The sequence below is a fragment of the Mastomys coucha genome, unplaced genomic scaffold (assembly GCF_008632895.1).
Source record: "Mastomys coucha isolate ucsf_1 unplaced genomic scaffold, UCSF_Mcou_1 pScaffold4, whole genome shotgun sequence".
In the NCBI taxonomy this organism is placed as follows: Eukaryota; Metazoa; Chordata; class Mammalia; order Rodentia; family Muridae; genus Mastomys; species Mastomys coucha.
Window position 1 is genome coordinate 18,545,177 of NW_022196910.1, and position 17,823 is coordinate 18,562,999.

Here is a 17,823-nt window from a genome sequence, read left to right on the forward strand (position 1 = left end):
GAGACTGAATGCTTTGCTTGATGTTTGTAACTATTGTATCAATTTTGAAGAAGAGGACTTTATAAGTTTCTCTTTCTCTGAAATGAATGCTTTTCAAAATCATCACAGCCAATGAACCAGATTCTTATCCTCACATAATGTCTGTGCCACCCTCCAAGCAGAAACATTGTTCATGGAAACAGTTGGTGAATGACCTCGTGGATAGACCATCTTAATACATACACCATTTCTTAAATGAATGTAACCTGTTCTCTGTGGGCTGAGAATGAAGACAATCACTCAAGTCAAATAGCTTTGACCATAGCAGGAAAGGCACAGCAGAATTGTCAACTCTTTTTTTTTTTTAAGCTTTTTTTTAAGTTTTATTGCATTATAATGAGAAAAGTTACATGATTTCAATTTATCTGAATTTGTTAACATTTAAAAACATTTTAAGTAAATAGAATTAAATCACATTATCCTTTTGTACCCCAACTCCTCCCAGAGACCCCCTTCAATACCTACAATATCTTTTTTGTCATATTCTTTAAAATTTATAAAATATTATAAAAATAAAAATGAATATTATAAAAGTTGTTTGATATAAAACAACAATCAATTTAAGTCTTATGTAGATGCTTATCTACGACAATACTGAAAATACATATGGTTTTCTCAATATAAATTTTAAATAACTCCAAATGTATTAACTGTATATTTCAAAATAATACATCACTATTAATATTTTCTTAAATGAACATAAATATATAAAGTGTTTTTGTTTGTTTGTTTGTTTATTTTATATTTAGTAGAGCTTAAAATCTTGGCTCTTACTGTGGTAACTTGATACAAGAGTTATAAACGTCAAGCAAATCATTCAGTCTTACTCTTTGTTGTTCTCTTACAAACCCCCTCCCAATTTAATTGCATACATTTCTTTTGGGTATATAAATACTTTTAAAATATGTAAACTGTTCTGAAAACCATAGTATAATGTAAAAACATGAAGTAAACAATACTACTAATAGAGAGGCTGAGATAGGAGAAGCAAGATCTCAAGACCATTATGTTGTACACAGCAAGACATTGCCACAAACAAACAAGCTGAAAGTGTATATGGATTGTATAATGTTGGACCTATTTCTCCAATTACCAAATTAGAGAGACTATTGGATGACAGTCAATAAGTTTCTAATTCCCCATATTTTTGGATTTCAATTTGATTAGGATATGTTGGTAATATTAATTTTCATATCAAGATATTAAGAAAAAGTAATTGATACTTCTTGTTTTTGTTGTAAGAGGTGGAATTAGGTTTGTGTGGATTTATTGAAAGATTACTTTCTTGCTTCTTCTAGGGTGTAGTTTTGTTCCTTATGTTGGTGTGTTCCCTCTATTATTCTTTGCAGGGCTGGATATGTGGAAAGATATTGTGTAAATTTTGTTTTGTCATGGAATATCTTGTTTTCTCCATCTATGGTAATTGAGAGTTTTGCTGGGTATAGTAGCCTGGGCTGGCATTTGTGTTCTTGTAGGGTCTGTATGACATCTGCCCAGGATCTTCTAGCTCTCATAGTCTCTGGTGAGAAGTCTGGTGTAATTCTGATAGGCCTGCCTTTATATGTTACTTGACCTTTTTCCCTTTCTGCTTTTAAAATTCTTTCTTTGTTTAGTGCATTTGGTGTTTTGATTATTATGTGATGGGAGGAATTTCTTTTCTGGTCCAGTCTATTTGGAGTTCTATAGGCTTCTTGTATGTTCATGGGCATCTCTCTCTTTAGGTTAGAGAAATTTTCTTCAATAATTTTGTTGAAGATACTTACTGGCCCTTTAAGATGGGAGTCTTCACTCTCTTCTATACCTATTAGCCTTAGGTTTGGTCTTCTCAGTGCGTCCTGGATTTCCTGGATGTTTTGGGTTAGGAGCTTTTTGCTTTTTGCATTTTCTTTGACTGTTGTGTCAATGTTTTCTATGGTGTCTTCTACTGCTGAGATTCTCTCTTCTATCTCTTGTATTCTGTTGGTGATTTTTGCATCTATGACTCCTGATTTCTTTCCTAGGTTTTCTATCTCCAGGGTTGTCTCTCTTTCTGATTTCTTTATTGTTTCTATTTCCATTTTTAGATTCTGGATGGTTTTGCTAATTTCCTTCACCTGTTTGATTGTGTTTTCCTGTAGTTCTTTAAGGGATTTTTGGGTTTCCTCCTGAAGGGCTTCTAGCTCTTTACCTGTGTTCTCCTGTATTTCTTTGTGAGTGCTATTTATGTCTTTCTTAAAGTCCTATATCATCATCATGAGAAGTGATTTTATATCTGAATCTTGCTTTTCCAGTGTGATGGTGTGTCCAGGACTTCCAGTGGTGGGAGTATTGGGTTCTGATGATGCCAAGTAACCTTGGTTTGTAGAACTGTCAACTTTTAGCTTAGCTACTATGGAGGTAAAATCCTTTTGTGATGTGAAGGTCATTAAAGGATAGTCTTATTACAATGAACTCCAATGTCTAAAAATTGCTCTTATTTTGGGCTTGTATCATAGTAAGAACCAAGATTTTAAACTCTACTAAAAACAAGACAAACAAACAAACAGACTTCATCTATTTATGTTCTTTTTTTTTTTTTTTTTTTTTTTTTTTTTTTTTTTTTTTTTTTTTTTTGTATTTTCGAGACAGGGTTTCTTTGTATAGCCCTGACTGTCCTGGAACTCACTCTGTAGATCAGACTGGCCTGAAACTCAGAAATCCTCCTGCCTCTGCCTCCCAAGTGCTGGGATTAAAGGTGTGCACCACCACCGCCTGGTTTATGTTCATTTTTTAATAAACTAGTAGTGATGTATTATTTTAAAATATACAGCTAATATGTTTGGAGTTACTTAAAATTTATATTGAAGCCAGGCAGTGGTGGCACACACCTTTACTCGCAGCATTTGGGAGGCAGAGGAAGGCGGATCTCTGAGTTCTAAGCCAGCCTGGTCTACAGAGTGAGTTCCAGGGCAGCCAGAGCTACACAGAAAAACCCTGTCTCGAAAAAACCAAAAAAAAAAAAAAAAAAAAGTATATTGAGAAAAACATATGTATTTTCAGTATTGCTGCAGACAAGCATCTACATAAGACTGTTTAATTGATTGTTTTATACCAAACAGCTTTTATTGCTATAATATTTTATAAATTTTAAATATGACAAAATAAAAACAAACAAACAAACAAAAAAATAAAACACTGTCTCCTGGATATGACATGACTGTTGCATGCATGAAATTACAGTAACTATGGTTACCTCCATAATCTCTGCATGAGATTAGGCCCTTTAACAAATCCATTATTAATTGGTGAGGGACTTAGGAGGCACTACCCTCCACGAGGACCTGTTAGCCAAGTAATGGTTACTGGGGGAGAGGAAGTCATCTTCTTCAGCTAGGTCACCACTGCCTGATTGCCATACCCCAGTAACTAACTCCCCCGATCCATATTAACCTCAGTAGGACACACACATCACATATACAGTAAGGTAGACAGGCGATTTGTTGGAAAAAAAAAAGGGGGCTCAATGGAAGTGGAAAAGAGATGAGAGAAGATAATGGGGTATATATGATCAAATGCACTTGACATATAATTATGTCAAGCAATATTCTCTTAAAAGATTGAACTACTGAAAACTGATGATCTTCCTCCACAAAAATCAATTTCATCCTTTTTAATTAATAAATTAAAAATTCTGCATGTACTCTAATGGAACTATTTGTCAGCTAAACTGAAAGTCTTGAAGACTTTGACATTCAGTAAAATAACAATTTTACAATCAGGTCACCTTTGTCGTCCTTTGGTTATGACAACTGTCACTGAAAGGTTGCTTTGATTGATTTTAATCAATACAAGCAAGGGGACAGTGAACTTGGAAAGAACTGTAATAGAAATATCCCAAGCAAAAGACTCAGTCTATTAAAAAAAAAAAAACAGTAAGTAAGGAATTCACATTCAATTTTCCATCCAAGCTGATACCATAAATACAGAATAGTAATCAACATATTGAGAAGGTGGTGTGTGAACTTATAAAACTTTACTTGGGCCCCCAACTCAGTGGTGCTAACCTGCTAGATGACAGCATCCCTCAGGTTATCTTCTAACTATTACGACCACTCAGAGGCTCAAAACTACCATTTCTAACAGAGGACCTCTGGAACTATTGTCTGCAGTTACAGAGACATCAGCCTAAGGTGAACTGTTTGAATCCCTAGCCACAGAGCTATTCTAATATTATTAACACAACCTGTTCCTTCTCCAGGACTAGTAGGTGTTCAGATATCCTGAACACGAGTGTGACTAAGTGAATTAATGATCAGGGAAGATTCAGTATGTACAGTCTGGCTCCCTCCACCTCAGCTCCGATGCTGAGACTCCTGCACTTAAGATGATCTGTGCTCCTAAAGACCCTATTTTCCTTTCCCTGAATAAAGAAAGCTTCAGTTCATATGTTCCCCCCACCCCCGCGCCCATCCAGAGACACATCCAAATCACTGCGGTGAGCAAGTTCAAGCTTGTCTTTGTGGAGGTCTCAAGACCCTGTGCAAATTAAAGGATGTAATTCCAGGCAGCCTCAAGAGGCAAAGGGCTAAAGAAGGGGAGGTAGCATCTTATTTAATTCTAACTACTGGCATACTCAACACTCCAAACCTCAACCCAAGAGCCATGGAGTTGTTCAACTAATGCTTTGTAGGCACCTGGTAGGACTATACAACTGTGCCTGATTCTGAACCCAAAAACAAACAGGAAAAAAGGATGCGTTCACCCAAATGACATTTCCAGGATTTTTAAAATATACTCACTTGCAGGCCTCTTATGTTGTCAACTGCAAGAACCATCATTTCATTTTCCTGAAACACAACATCTATTTCCTGCTTTAGCACGATGGCAGAGTTCTTGCATACCTTTTTTGTCTCCCAGACCTGAGTAAGAACAAAGGAACTAAAATCACTGTGTACTATCGATCCTCCCTCTGAGATAACATACAGGCAACTCAGTCTTAAAGCAAGGTAACAAACTGTGATTAACAATTAAAATGCATATGATATTAAAAACTCTTAGGCTATAAAACAATAATAAGTATGTATTAAAACATCCTATAGTATGAAAAGGTTGCTATTACATGAGTTGTGGGCTCTGCAGTCAAAATGTCTCTGTGAACTCTACTTTAACCTCAACAAAAACAAACAAACAAACAAAAGCAAAAAAGCTGTGCCATTCGGGAGGTTAACCCAGGCTGACACCATCTACAGTTAGATAGATACAAAGCTCACAGCAGAAAGTAAATCACAGGTCACTAAGCAACCTGTGCTTTGGCATAGTTTTCTTTCTTTCTTTACTTTCTAACCAAGACCTTGTTGATGAGGGAAGCTGTGGGTTGATTTATACTCTAGGTCAAGTCTAGGAAGGCGGCACATAGAGTAGCACTGGCCTTTCTGGGCTTTTCCTGCACCCAGCGTTTCATGCTCCTTTCCCATGTGAGAACTAGTAAGCCAGTACATGTACAGTAATTGGCACAATGTGTGACATATAGTAACATTAAATTAATTTTAGCTATCATTTGTATAAAACACTGTACTGGATGTTATAAGCACTAACTAGGATTCCTGAACTCAAACAGCTGCATGTAATTATAAAATATATAAATAAGTCAAGGGGCAGAGGAACATTAGAATTATGGATTTATATTTTACACCAGAACTTAATAGGCATCAACCAAACGTGACACAAAATTATATAACATTAAAGGAGACATTTATTCTCCTAAACAGAGAAGGCTTGAGTAGACCTTAAGATGGTGAAGATTCCAGTAAGTAGAAAGCTGAAATTAGGACTTAGCAAACATAAGAAGCTATTTAAGGAACAGAACAAGCAGGGTATCTGGGAATGTTACCTATAGGAGTAAACTGAAGGGCAGTCTGGGACCAAACAAGATCACATGGTAGAGGAGTGGGACAATAGATTTGGAAAACTCTGTTTACTTTGATGAGTAAAAAAGCCACTATCTGTTTTGAAGCAAAAATGACATAATCATAAATGTGGGTGTATCTCACTGATAGAAGCATGAGGCTCTGGGCTTAATCCCCAACACCAGTAAAACAAAATAATGTGAAACTGCATTGTGTGTGTGTGTACACATGCACACACACACACACACATACACGAAGTAAAGAAAGGAGATGTGTCAGAGCCTAATACTTCTCATGGCAGAAAGGCAACAGATCTGGATATGGGCAGTAGGAATGGCAAAGGAGAGATAAATAACAATAGAAAGGTAAAATACATGCGCTCTGAGAACTATCATATAATCACACATGAGATTTCAAGCGGAAGGAGTCAAGCCTGCTCAGGAGTCAGAGGTGGTGTGCAAGCAGCCGACTCACCGGCCTTTGCTCAGCACCTGGCTCGGTAACAGCCAGCGACATGTCCAGATGAAGGAGACACGACTCACAGAGCAGCACTTTTTCAGGATATATATGTACCTAGTAGCTTTGTACTTTACTGCCCTTAATACTTCCCCCCAAATTTCCTTCTCTATAAATTTAGTTTAAATGTTTGAAATGAAAAATCTCAGTATTTCTCACCCTTATTGTTTGGTCATCAGAAGCTGTTAAAAACGACGAGCCATCAGGAGAAAACATCACACCATGAACCCAACTCAAATGTCCTCTGCAGTCAGCCACCTTTATGCGGGAGTCTATGTTCCACAACTACAGAGTAAGCAAAGAACACAGGAAATCAGTCAGAACCACTTTAAAATGTCAAACATACTAGAAAGAACGATAATGACCCAGTGGTACTATTACTACAGATAAAGCCCCAACACACATATATCAAAATTTAAAACTGGGTTGTACATAAATGATTTATTATACAATCATATTTTTAATAGTAAATAAACCGAAATGACAAAATTTGCCATGTTGGTACAGGTCAGCTGATGCATCTCACATTTAATGAACACAAAACCCTGGGTTCACTTTATAATACACACACACACATGCACACACACACATACACATTCCCAAAAAAAGAGTCATGAATATAATGTACATAAGGAAAATACCTTGAAAGCAACAGAGAAACTAACAATATATTATAATTAATCACATAATGGAATACTATGCAAAAGGGGATAAGAAAAAATATCCCCCAAATAACTAAGCTCTATGATATCTATTAAAAGAAAAAATAAAGAATATGTACTATTTTTTATTTATGAATTAGATGTTTGAAATGCTCAAACAATAAATAAGAGCATTTTTTTTTAATTACAAAGTCTGGGGGTGTGGTTTGGTTGGTAAAACCCAGCATGGTGGCAGAAGGATCAGAAGCTCAGAGTCATCCTTGACTACATAGTGAATGTGAGCCTAGCCTGGGCTACATAAGAGCCTGTCTCAAACGAAAAAGAAAAAGAGAGAAGAAAAATGAATACATGAACATAAATATGGCTGTAGATATATGCATCTACATGCATACAGAAATCCGCTTACATATGCAACAAGATGCTGCCTCTGATACGAAGAAATGAGAGGAGGAAACAGTAATGATACTGAGATTCCTCTGAGAACAACTTATTATAAAGCTTTGAATCTAGAGTCATGCACATGTTTTATCTTTTTTTTAAATCAATCTAAAAATAGCAGGATGCGCATAAGCAGCTTCCATATAAGGATTATCTCTCTAATACTGTCATCCAACCTTCATCTGAGCTGCGGCAAAACCCTACAGTAAATGAGCACACTAACTGTAGCATGTATACAGTTCCCTTTCCACCCAGGCTTACGACAGCCTGTCGGAGCCGGCCACCATCCTGGCAGCATTTGTCCTGGGTTCTGCTGTACATCCCTCAAATATATTCCAGCCTGATGAAGTACCATATGTGCCTGAGTGCTTCTTATTACCCTTGGAATTATAGGCCTACTTTATGATTTCAGAATTAGCATGGACAAAACAAGTACTTCATCACATGACCAGTAGCTTTCACTCGCTGAAGCCAGTTACAAACTGGTTACATGAAAGACCTGCCTTGGGGGCTGGTGAGATGGATGGCTCAGCAGTTAAGAGCACCAACTGCTCTTCCAGGTCATGAGTTCAAATCCCAGCAACCACATGGTGGCTCACAACCACCCATAAGGATAAACAAATAAAAAACCTTTGGGCTAGAGCAAGGTGGGGTGCAGGGAGGGGGCAGGGGGATAGAGCAAGCAGAATTGGAGCAGAGCGAGCAGGACCAAAGCAAGAGGGAGAAGAGAAGGGGGGAAAAAAGAAAAGAAGAGCTTGCCTTATCTCTAGAGTCCAAACTAAGAAATGTAGCAATAAAGGACAGAAATAAAAGTAATCCCACAACTGAAAAATCTCAAGAATCCCTGTTCCTCTCTGCCTTTAACTCAGTTCTCTCTCAGCTGTCACTTTGAGCTTCAACTGCAAAGCCCTTACATTTCAAGAAGGAAGACATTCATTGTCTCCTGAAGCTTTCTAAGGATGATAGAGGAGGGTAAGGATCTTAGAAATGATAGGAAGTACAAAATTGCAAACACAAACAAGTCATTTCTAAGCATTGTTTTATTTGTGCTTGGCACCGACAATGCTATCTTAACTAATCAGACATATGACTTCCATCTTACCCTATTCAAATTATCTACAGTCTGAACTAACTCATTTGTCTTAAAAAGAATAGCATCTGGGGCTGGGAAAGTGCCTCAGCGGTAAGAGTGCTTGCTCTACAAGCATAAGAACCTGAGTTTGAATTCTCAGCACCTATGTAAAAATCCAAATGTGTGTGACCCCAACAGTGAGGGGGACACATAGGCTGATCCAGAGATCCCTAACCAGCCAGCACAGTCAAAACAGTGAGCTTTTCTTCAGTGAGAGACTGTCTCAGGGCAATAACGAGGCCAGTGATAGAGGAAGATGCCCTTAGGGCTCTGCATGTGCACTCTGTCAGATGTATATACCACACACATATATACCAAACACACACGCATGCAGGAAGAGAATCTGTGTCTAGACCACTTAGAAAATACCGCATGTCTGTACTGTTTAAGAATGATCAAAGTATATTATATGCATGCATGAAAATTAACAAATTGTATTATTTCATATAGTACATAATTATTATTTTATATGCTAACTTTAAAACATTGGTGGGGAGGACAAGAGAAAGGGCTCAAGAGCATTTCTCATAAGCATGAGGACCTGGGTTCAAATGCTCAACATCCCTATAAAAAGCCAAGCATGGCTATGTGTGCCTACTATCCCAATATTTGAGGGTGAAAACAGGCAAATTCCAAAGTTCCATGGTCAGCCACCAGCCAGTGAAAGACCCTTTCTTAAAGAAATAAAGTGAAGAGGAAATAAGGTATCTACATGTGCCTGCATGGATGTGCACACTCATATGCATGTAAAACATACACACACACACACACACACACACACACACACAGACGGACGGACGGATGGATGGACGGACGGGCGGACGGACATGGAGGGGGTTAAAGCAAAAAGAAATGCATCGAAAACCAATGATCATTCCACAGTTTCCTCAGTCCCAAAAGCACACTAGGTTCAATAAATGCTGGGTAAATCGCCTTGTCATGCCATCATTGTAAAATCATGCCTTCAATCACATTAAAATAATAAAGCTAGTCATATAAATGGATACCCCAAAGCTATATGTTATCAGGCTATGAAGAAAACACAATTTTCCAAGAAAGCATCCTCAGCAGTTATGGCAGCCACGCTTGTCGTCCTTGGATCTCTGGAGACCCAGACTCCATTGAATAAATTCAACTACTCACCTCCACACAGTACTGAGACAGGGCAATCACGGCCAAATGGTCATAGGGGGAGAAGTCACAGTATTGGATGGTGCTGTGGTGGCCTGTGTGGATCTCTGCCAATAGACCACTAGTATGAATATCAAAAAGCTGTCAAAATAAAGAGATATCTATAAAAAACAAAACATCTTAAACTATAGCTGTGTAGAATCTAAATCTATTTTTAAAAGATGTTCCCCCCACCTCAAATATAAAAAATATAAGTCCTGAAATCCTGCAGTTACTGATGGTTGGCATAAATGCTGATAGCCACAAATAAGGTGTAGAACATTATACGTATCATTTTAAAATATAGCTCATCTTAAAAGCTGTCTTCTGTAGAAGAAAATTCATCACAGATATTCTCTCAAGCTGACCTAGGGAAGCAAAACCTTTGTACATGCATGAACAGGCCGGTCAAGTTAACATGCAGAACAGTTCTCCCCGATGCTACTGAGTCAAGAAAAATGCACACTCATGAGCAGAGATGCTCAAAATAATATACAGCAGAGCCCTGCAAAAATGAAATAAGCTCAGTAAATTCTAGTTCTCTCCAGGGCTACCAACTTACTCCATTAGAATTAATCATTTTCTCATATTTGAACGAAAATGGCTCTTTTTTAGTAATACAGCCTTCACTTCGATTCTTCAAAGGTTTTCAAATGCTGAATATGATCTTTCATAGTTTTTGTCAAATGGTAAGAGTATATATGCTTTATACACACATACAGTAAGTTGATATACAGTCCAATTATTTAAGACTGTGGCCTAGACGGTCCTCAGGAAAGGGACAAAGGCCAATGGGAGCTATAATGAAGTTTAGTGTGTGCACAGAACAGGGATACACAAAGATGCCAAGCTGCACAGCAGAGAAGGCTGGAAATAAAGGACAGGAAGTCAAATTTAAATGTTTCCTGTGAGAAGTTAAGTTTAACTTTTTAAACTGTACTGTGGGAACTTAGTCGTTAGTTGAACTCTGTGGGAGACCAGCTCCCAGAACCTAGAAACAAGGAGACCAGGACAACCTGGCAGAAAAAAGGTAACAAACAACTGCCAGGTGGCTAACCTGCCCCTGAACCCTAGCACAAGCCAGCACCAATCAGAGACCACCCCGTACTTTCCTTTGCCTTAGTCTTCCCTCTGCCCCAGCAACTGTGTAGGTATAAAGACCTGTTTAAATTTTTGCTTGGGGTCAGACTCCTCTACCGCTGCCTCGGATGTGAGTCTCGCCCAGCGCTGAATAAAAGAGCCTCTTACTGATTGCATCAAGTTAGCATCTTGGTGGTGTTTGGGGTCGTTGCCAAACCCTGGGAGTGGGGTTCCCCACTTTCCGGAAAACTTACACCTGAGGCGGTTGTTCTTAAAAATTAGTGGCTAAGAGTGACAGGGGGAAGAACTAGCAAATATGAAATAGAAAATTGTCCCAGTTGGGGGATGACAACAGAGAAAAGGACTGATGACAGGAGAGGAGAGGCTAACAACACAAGAGCCTGAGAGAAGTAGAGAAAGAAGGAGCAAACAAGAGTGAAACCTTGGGGCCCACACATGGATAAGGGGATCCCAAGGTCACTGAATCAGCATGCTATATAGGGATCCCTCTATAGGGTAAGGGGACCCCAAGTTCACTGAATCAGCATACTACATAGGGTCCATCTATATGGTAAGAGGATCACAAGGTCACTGAATCAGCATGCTACATAGGGATCCTCTATAGGGCTTTAAAACTAGGTGTTTTATACAATATGTATTCTTTTCCTTTTCCACTGGAAGAGCTCTTCTGAATGCTTTAAAATGATCTTTCCCTAGGCCTGGAGATTTACTTCAGTGGTAGAATGTGTGCCTAGCACTGGATTCAATTCCTAGGCACCACATTTTTTTGTTTTGTTTTGGGTTTTTTTGTTTTTTTTCGAGACAGGGTTTCTCTGTATAGCCTTGGCTGTCCTGGAACACATTCTGTAGATCAGGCTAGCCTTGAACTTAGAAATCCACCTGCCTTTACCTCCCAAGTGCTGGGATTAAAGGCATGAGCCACCACCACCCGGCTTAGGCACTACATTTTTAAAAACACATTCCTCAGTACAGGCTGCTGGCTTTCCCCACCTCTTGGCTATTGTGAACTGCAGTGAACATGAGTCTGTTGGAGACCCCACTTTTGCTAACATTTTTTATACTCCTGATACTGGAATTGCCAGAGCATAGTAATAGTCTTGTGTTATGGTTTTGAGGAGGGGTGACTTGCCCACAGTAGCTGCGCCATTTTACATTTCTACTAGCAGGGTATGAGGCTGTCAACATCTTCTCACCCTTGGCAGCACTGGCCGCTATTTTCCCATTTAAAATTTTATTTATTTTTCATTAAAATTTTATAGCCATTGAAATAGGTATGAGGTGGTGACTTCATTTACATTTTACAGATAACCATCCCCTTCTCCCTGGCTAGAATTGAATCAAATCCAGTGCTAGGGACAGAGAGAGACTGTTTAGTTCTGATACATTCTATAACTCAAATAAGCCTTTAAAACATTATGCTCAATGAAATGAGTCAAGCATAAATAGACCAGTATTATATAATACCACTTGTATAATTTCCAGAACAGGCAAATTCATGCATCATGTTATTAGTCACCAGGGAGTGGGGATAAATTATTAATGGTAATGAAGTTTCTGTTTGAGTGATGAGAACTTTTAGAAACATACAGTGATAGCCAGGTTGTCATGGCACATGCCTTTAATCCCAGCACTCAGGAGGCAGAGGCAGGTAGATTTCTAGTTTGTGGCCAGCCTGGTCTACAGAACAAGTTCCAGGACAGCCAGGACCACACAGAGACCCTATCAAGAAAGGAAGGGCAAAGCAAGGAATGGGATGGGTGGATGGATGGATGGACAGAAGGGAAGGAAGGAAGGAAAGAAAGAAGGAAGGAGGGAAGGAAGGAAGGAAGGAAGGGAGGGAGGGAAGGACCAGGTGGTGGTGGTACACACCTTTAATCCCAGCACTCGGGAGGCAGAGGCAGGCGGATTTCTGAGTTCAAGGCCAGCCTGGTCTACAGAGTGAGTTCCAGGACAGCCAAGGCTACACAGAGAAACCCTGACTCAAAAAAAAAAACAAAAACAAAAACAAAAACAAAAACAAAAAAAAAACAGCTTCAAGAATTGTTTGGGAACATCTTTAATTCCTGCTACTAAGGAGGCTTCTGAAGCAAGAGACTGCAAGTTTGAGGCAAGCCTAGGCTATACTAGTGTGTTCAAAGCTGGCCTAAGCAATTTAGCAAAATGCTATCTCAAAATAAAAATAAAAAATAACTGAGGTTGTAGTTCAATGATAAAGTGCTTGCCTATACTTGCAAGACCCTAAATTCACATACTAGTTATCAGAAAAAGAAAAAAAAACAGTTTAAAATGGCAAATTTTACATTATATACTTCTATCACAACAAAAATCAAATATTGAATCTTCAAATTTTACAAATTCAATTGCTTATATTCTATTTTTATAGACTTTAACATATATTTTTCTTCTTAGTTTCCTGCTAGAGGGACATAAGTCCATAAGTAACCAAAGATCCAGGTTCGCAATTACTGGATCAGTAAACAAACACATACCTAGTCCCTCAAAGAGCTTATGTATAAATATATGATGGTACCATTGACTTCTAATACCTATGCATCATGACGTTTAAAAATGAGTAATAGGACACAATGTCCATGAACCACAGGACTTGGTTCTCATAACCCAGTTTTGGACAAACCATTGTGTCTACTGAGAGCCCAGCTCACCCATTAGACCACAGCACTGTATCTACCACATCTCTTGGGGATTTACATTTTAAATTACACATTTTGACTTTTGACACATCCTCAGACCAGTATATTAGCATGAGATCTACATTTCCTTTTTTTTTTCCCCCTTTGGTTTTTTTTTTTTTTTTTTTTTTTTTTTTTTTTTTTTTTTTTTTTTTTTTTTTGGTTTTTTCCAAGACAAGGTTTCTCTGTGTAGCCCTGGCTGTCTTGGAACTCACTCTGTATACCAGACTGGCCTCAAACCCAGAAATCCACTTGCCTCTGCCTCCCAAGTGTTGGGATTAAAGGTGTGCACCACCACTGCCTGGCCTACATTTCCTTTTTTGTCTGCCTTTACTTTAGGAAAGTTTCATTCCATTCTTTTTTTTTTAATTTATTTATTATTATAAATAAGTACACTGTAGTTGTCTTCAGACACACCAGAAGAGGGCGTCAGATCTCATTACGGGTGGTTGTGACCCACCATGTGGTTGCTGGGATTTGAACTCAGGACCGTTGGAAGAGCAGTCATTGCTCTTACCCACTGAGCCATCTCACCAGCCCCAGTTTCATTCCATTCTTAAGGAGCACTTCTCTCATCAGAGCCATCAAATTGTAAAGGGATTAAAGATTCTCTGAGAGGTCGAAGAGATCGCTCAGCAGTTCAGAGCATGCACACCCTTCAGAAGGGCAGAAGTTTGTTTCCCAGCACCCATATCAGGAGGATCCCAGTCACTGTAACTCCAGCTTTAGGGGAGCCAATGTCTCTGGCTTTAGTAGGTTCCTCCACTCACTGGTATACACACCCACACACACAGACACAATACATACACATAATTAAAAACAATTTTAGGGGCTGGAGAGATGGCTCAGCGGCTTAAGAACACTAACTGCTCTTCTGAAGATCATGAGTTCAAATCTTAGCAACCACATGGTGACTCACAACCATCCATAATGAGATCGGATGCCCTCTTCTGGTGTGTCTGAAGACAGCTACAGGGTACTTACATATAATAATAAATAAATCTTAAAAAAAAAATTTAAAGGTATTTTTAAAATCACCAAAATCAACCTGTTTTAAACTTTTTTAAGTGGTGGAGAAAGTATTTTCTTTTAAAACAACTTAAAGGGATTGGGGGGAGACAGAAACATGGCCCATCAATGAAAAGCAATGGCTGCTCTTCCAGAGGACCTGGGTTCAGTTCTAAGCACCCTCATACAGTTCACAAGCATCTGTTAAGTATAGTTCCAGGGGATCCAATGCCGCCTTCTGGTTTCCATGGAATTAAGACATAATGTAGCCAAAGTACCCATGCACATAAAATAAAAAGTTGAAAATAATAAATTGGAGGAACACTGGACTTGACATTACAATCTGCTCCTGTGGTATATGGCTTTCCTATGCTGTTTCATACTGTGTGTCTTGGAAAAGTACAAAGTACTTCTGACTCGTGTGACTATAACGTTTTCTTACAAGGCCTCTCATATCCCCCAGAGAGCAGGGCTTCAAAGAAATGTGAGCAGTTAGGAAGCCTGTCCCAAATCACAGAGCTAAGCTAGACAGTGGAAAAACGTTAACAGAGGTTGAAACTTTACGTAGGAGTGGATTGAGATGGCAGGACTTACGAGGACTTTGTTTTTTGCTGCCACTATTATTTTGTCACCATCTGCAGACCAGGAACAGCATTTCACTATCACCTCCACATCCTCAGGAGGGTCTTCTGAATTCAGGAAGAAGCGCTTCACATTAATGCTTTTCCTCTCGTTCGCTGATTTCACATCCCAAAGCTGTTTAAAAGAAACAACAACAAAATTGCTTTATTCCCAACACACACCTCTAGAATTCCAACTAAATGTCATACAAACGTGCTGTACCTAATGGATGTCCTTACGTAAGCCTGACTGTTTTTTATTAGTTTTTAAATTAAGAAATCTAGCTTCCTGCAGGAACTAGACCTAGGTCCCCCCACCATATCTGTTGCAAATGTGCAGCTTGGTCTTCATGTGGGTACTCTAACAAGCGACCAGGAGCTCAGTCTCTGTTCCCTGCCATTGGACCCCCTTCCCCCACCTGGACTGCCTGGGGTTGGGCCTCAATGGGAGAAGATGTGCCTAGTTCTGTTGGGACTAGATTCCCAGGGTGGGGTGGCACCCAAGGGGGGCTTCTCCTTCTCTAAGGAGAAGGGGAGGGAGCAATGGAGGGAGAAATCTGTAAAAGTGGGACTGGTAGGAGGGGGGCTATGATCTAGATGTAAAGTCAGTACGAGAAAAAGAAAGGAAGGAGAGAAGAAGAAAGGAAGGGGGAGGAAAGACAAAGAAAGAAAGAAAGAAAGAAAGAAAGAAAGAAAGAAAGAAAGAAAGAAAGAAAGAGAGAGAAAGAAAGAAAGAAAGAAAGAAAGAAAGAGAGAAAGGAAGGAAGGAGAGAGGGAAGGAAGAGTGAGAAACCCAGCTTCCATTTTGCAAAAACAAACAAACAAAACCCCACAGTCAATAAAATTAGATAAAAAATTAACTGAGCTGCACACAGTTTGACACCTTTATAACTCTAGTACTTTGCAGCTGAGGCAGGTGGATCATGAGTTTGAAGCCAGCCTGGGCTACATGAGGGCTCATCTCAAAAGGAAAAAAGTTAAGTGGGCCTTGCACAGAGTGGAAGAGGCCAAAGATTGGTGTTGACGTTGAGAAAGAGCATAGGAGAGACTCACAGCTGTCTGCTGCTGCCCTCTGCTGGGACAAGCAGGAGATGCACTTCACATCTACCGCAAGCACAGCAGAAAAGTGTACTGGGCTCCCCCACCGCCCCACCCCATTCCCCACTCCCACCCCGGTGCCTGCTGGGCATCCAGTGATAATGAGACCCCTAAAGGAGAAACTATACTGAAAGCTATACTAACAGGAAGCATGGCTTCCGCTGTGCTGGGTGGAGCTATGCAGTAATACAGAACTAACCAGCTCTGAGAAATGGGATAGGAAACACTCTAAGCCTTATTCTGGAGCAACCAAGCAACCACAGAAATGGTACAAAAAGCAACGGCTCCTGAAAAAAATGCACCTTCACTCTTAGACCTGGAGCAGGGTCTTGGCTTCATAAGAGCTACCCTGTCCTGGACCAAACCTGTGTCCACACTGTGTAAAATAAAACAAAAGAGACAACAGGAACCAGCGTGGCTAGCCTTCTCTAATACAGAAAGAAGGCAGGCACAACGGGTCAGTGGTGGGTGAAAGCACCTGCCACCAAGCCTGGTAGTCTGCGTTCAGTTTCTAGGACCCACATGATGAAGGGCTAGAGCTGACTGGCCAACTTGTCCTCTGACCTCCAAGCATGTCATGAACACACACACACAATAAAGTAATTTCTAAGTTGTAAAAAGAAACAAACCAAGTGTCAGACTCTTTGATCCCAACATTCAGAATCCATGAGAAATACTGTTAGTAGGATGAACAGAGGTTTGAGCAAGCTGACACAATTTAATTTCACTATGCCTACCAACACTGCATGTGCTTCTGCACCCAACTCAGCCCTTAACAAGCAATGATACAGTTTCACACATCAGGAGATGACTCAGCCACACCACTGCATTCTGAGGTCGTCACTGCTCTGTACCGAGGGTCCCTGGGCACCAGAAGCTCTATGTACTTTAAATAATAATCTTTAAATAAAACACTTAAAGATCATTTCTCTTTGAGGCCCCCCAAAAACACACGCTTATCTACATGATACGCTACAACACTTAGAAAATCCCAGGGGGCATAAATAATTCTACAGCTCTTATTCTCTCAGACGGTAAGAGCTTTACAAGGCTTTGACCTTGACACTGTGTTATCTAACATCATTTTGCAGGACCTCTGCTTTCCACATATCACTGTGCAAAGAGCCAGTGACACTGGCTTAATAGCTCTGTGGGAAAGCCATCATCAACACAGGCAGTTCTCCCCGAGTGGAGTGATGCCTGTCCTCCACTGCTAGTGACACTCACACAAGAATACAGAAATCAAACACCTGTCGCTGACCAACATGACATAAAAATTTCTGAGCTCAGGACTGTGCACTGGCCACACCACTGGCTAGTAAATAGAATCAGCCTATGTGACCATCAGCTGAAGACTGGTAATAAAAGCATATACATAGTCATAATGAAATGACAGTGAGTGCAGAGACCCATGACTGACAACACGCTGGGAAGAGTGATGTCCTAAACAAGACATTCGTCCCATTCCTCTAAGGCCCAGGCAGC

General features: G+C 39.7%; 1 protein-coding gene across 1 annotated transcript in view; it reads right to left on the reverse strand.

Annotated features, from left to right (window-relative positions):
- Positions 1–17,823, reverse strand: part of Apaf1 (apoptotic peptidase activating factor 1) — a 98,559-nt gene that overhangs the window by 24,497 nt on the left and 56,239 nt on the right. Inside the window, exons 17-20 of the mRNA XM_031349063.1 lie at positions 15,215–15,376; positions 9,795–9,923; positions 6,579–6,704; positions 4,797–4,916 (exon numbers count right to left, since the gene is read on the reverse strand). Of these exons, the coding sequence (XP_031204923.1) occupies positions 4,797–4,916; positions 6,579–6,704; positions 9,795–9,923; positions 15,215–15,376 (537 nt within the window). The remainder of the gene's footprint in view (positions 1–4,796; positions 4,917–6,578; positions 6,705–9,794; positions 9,924–15,214; positions 15,377–17,823) is intronic.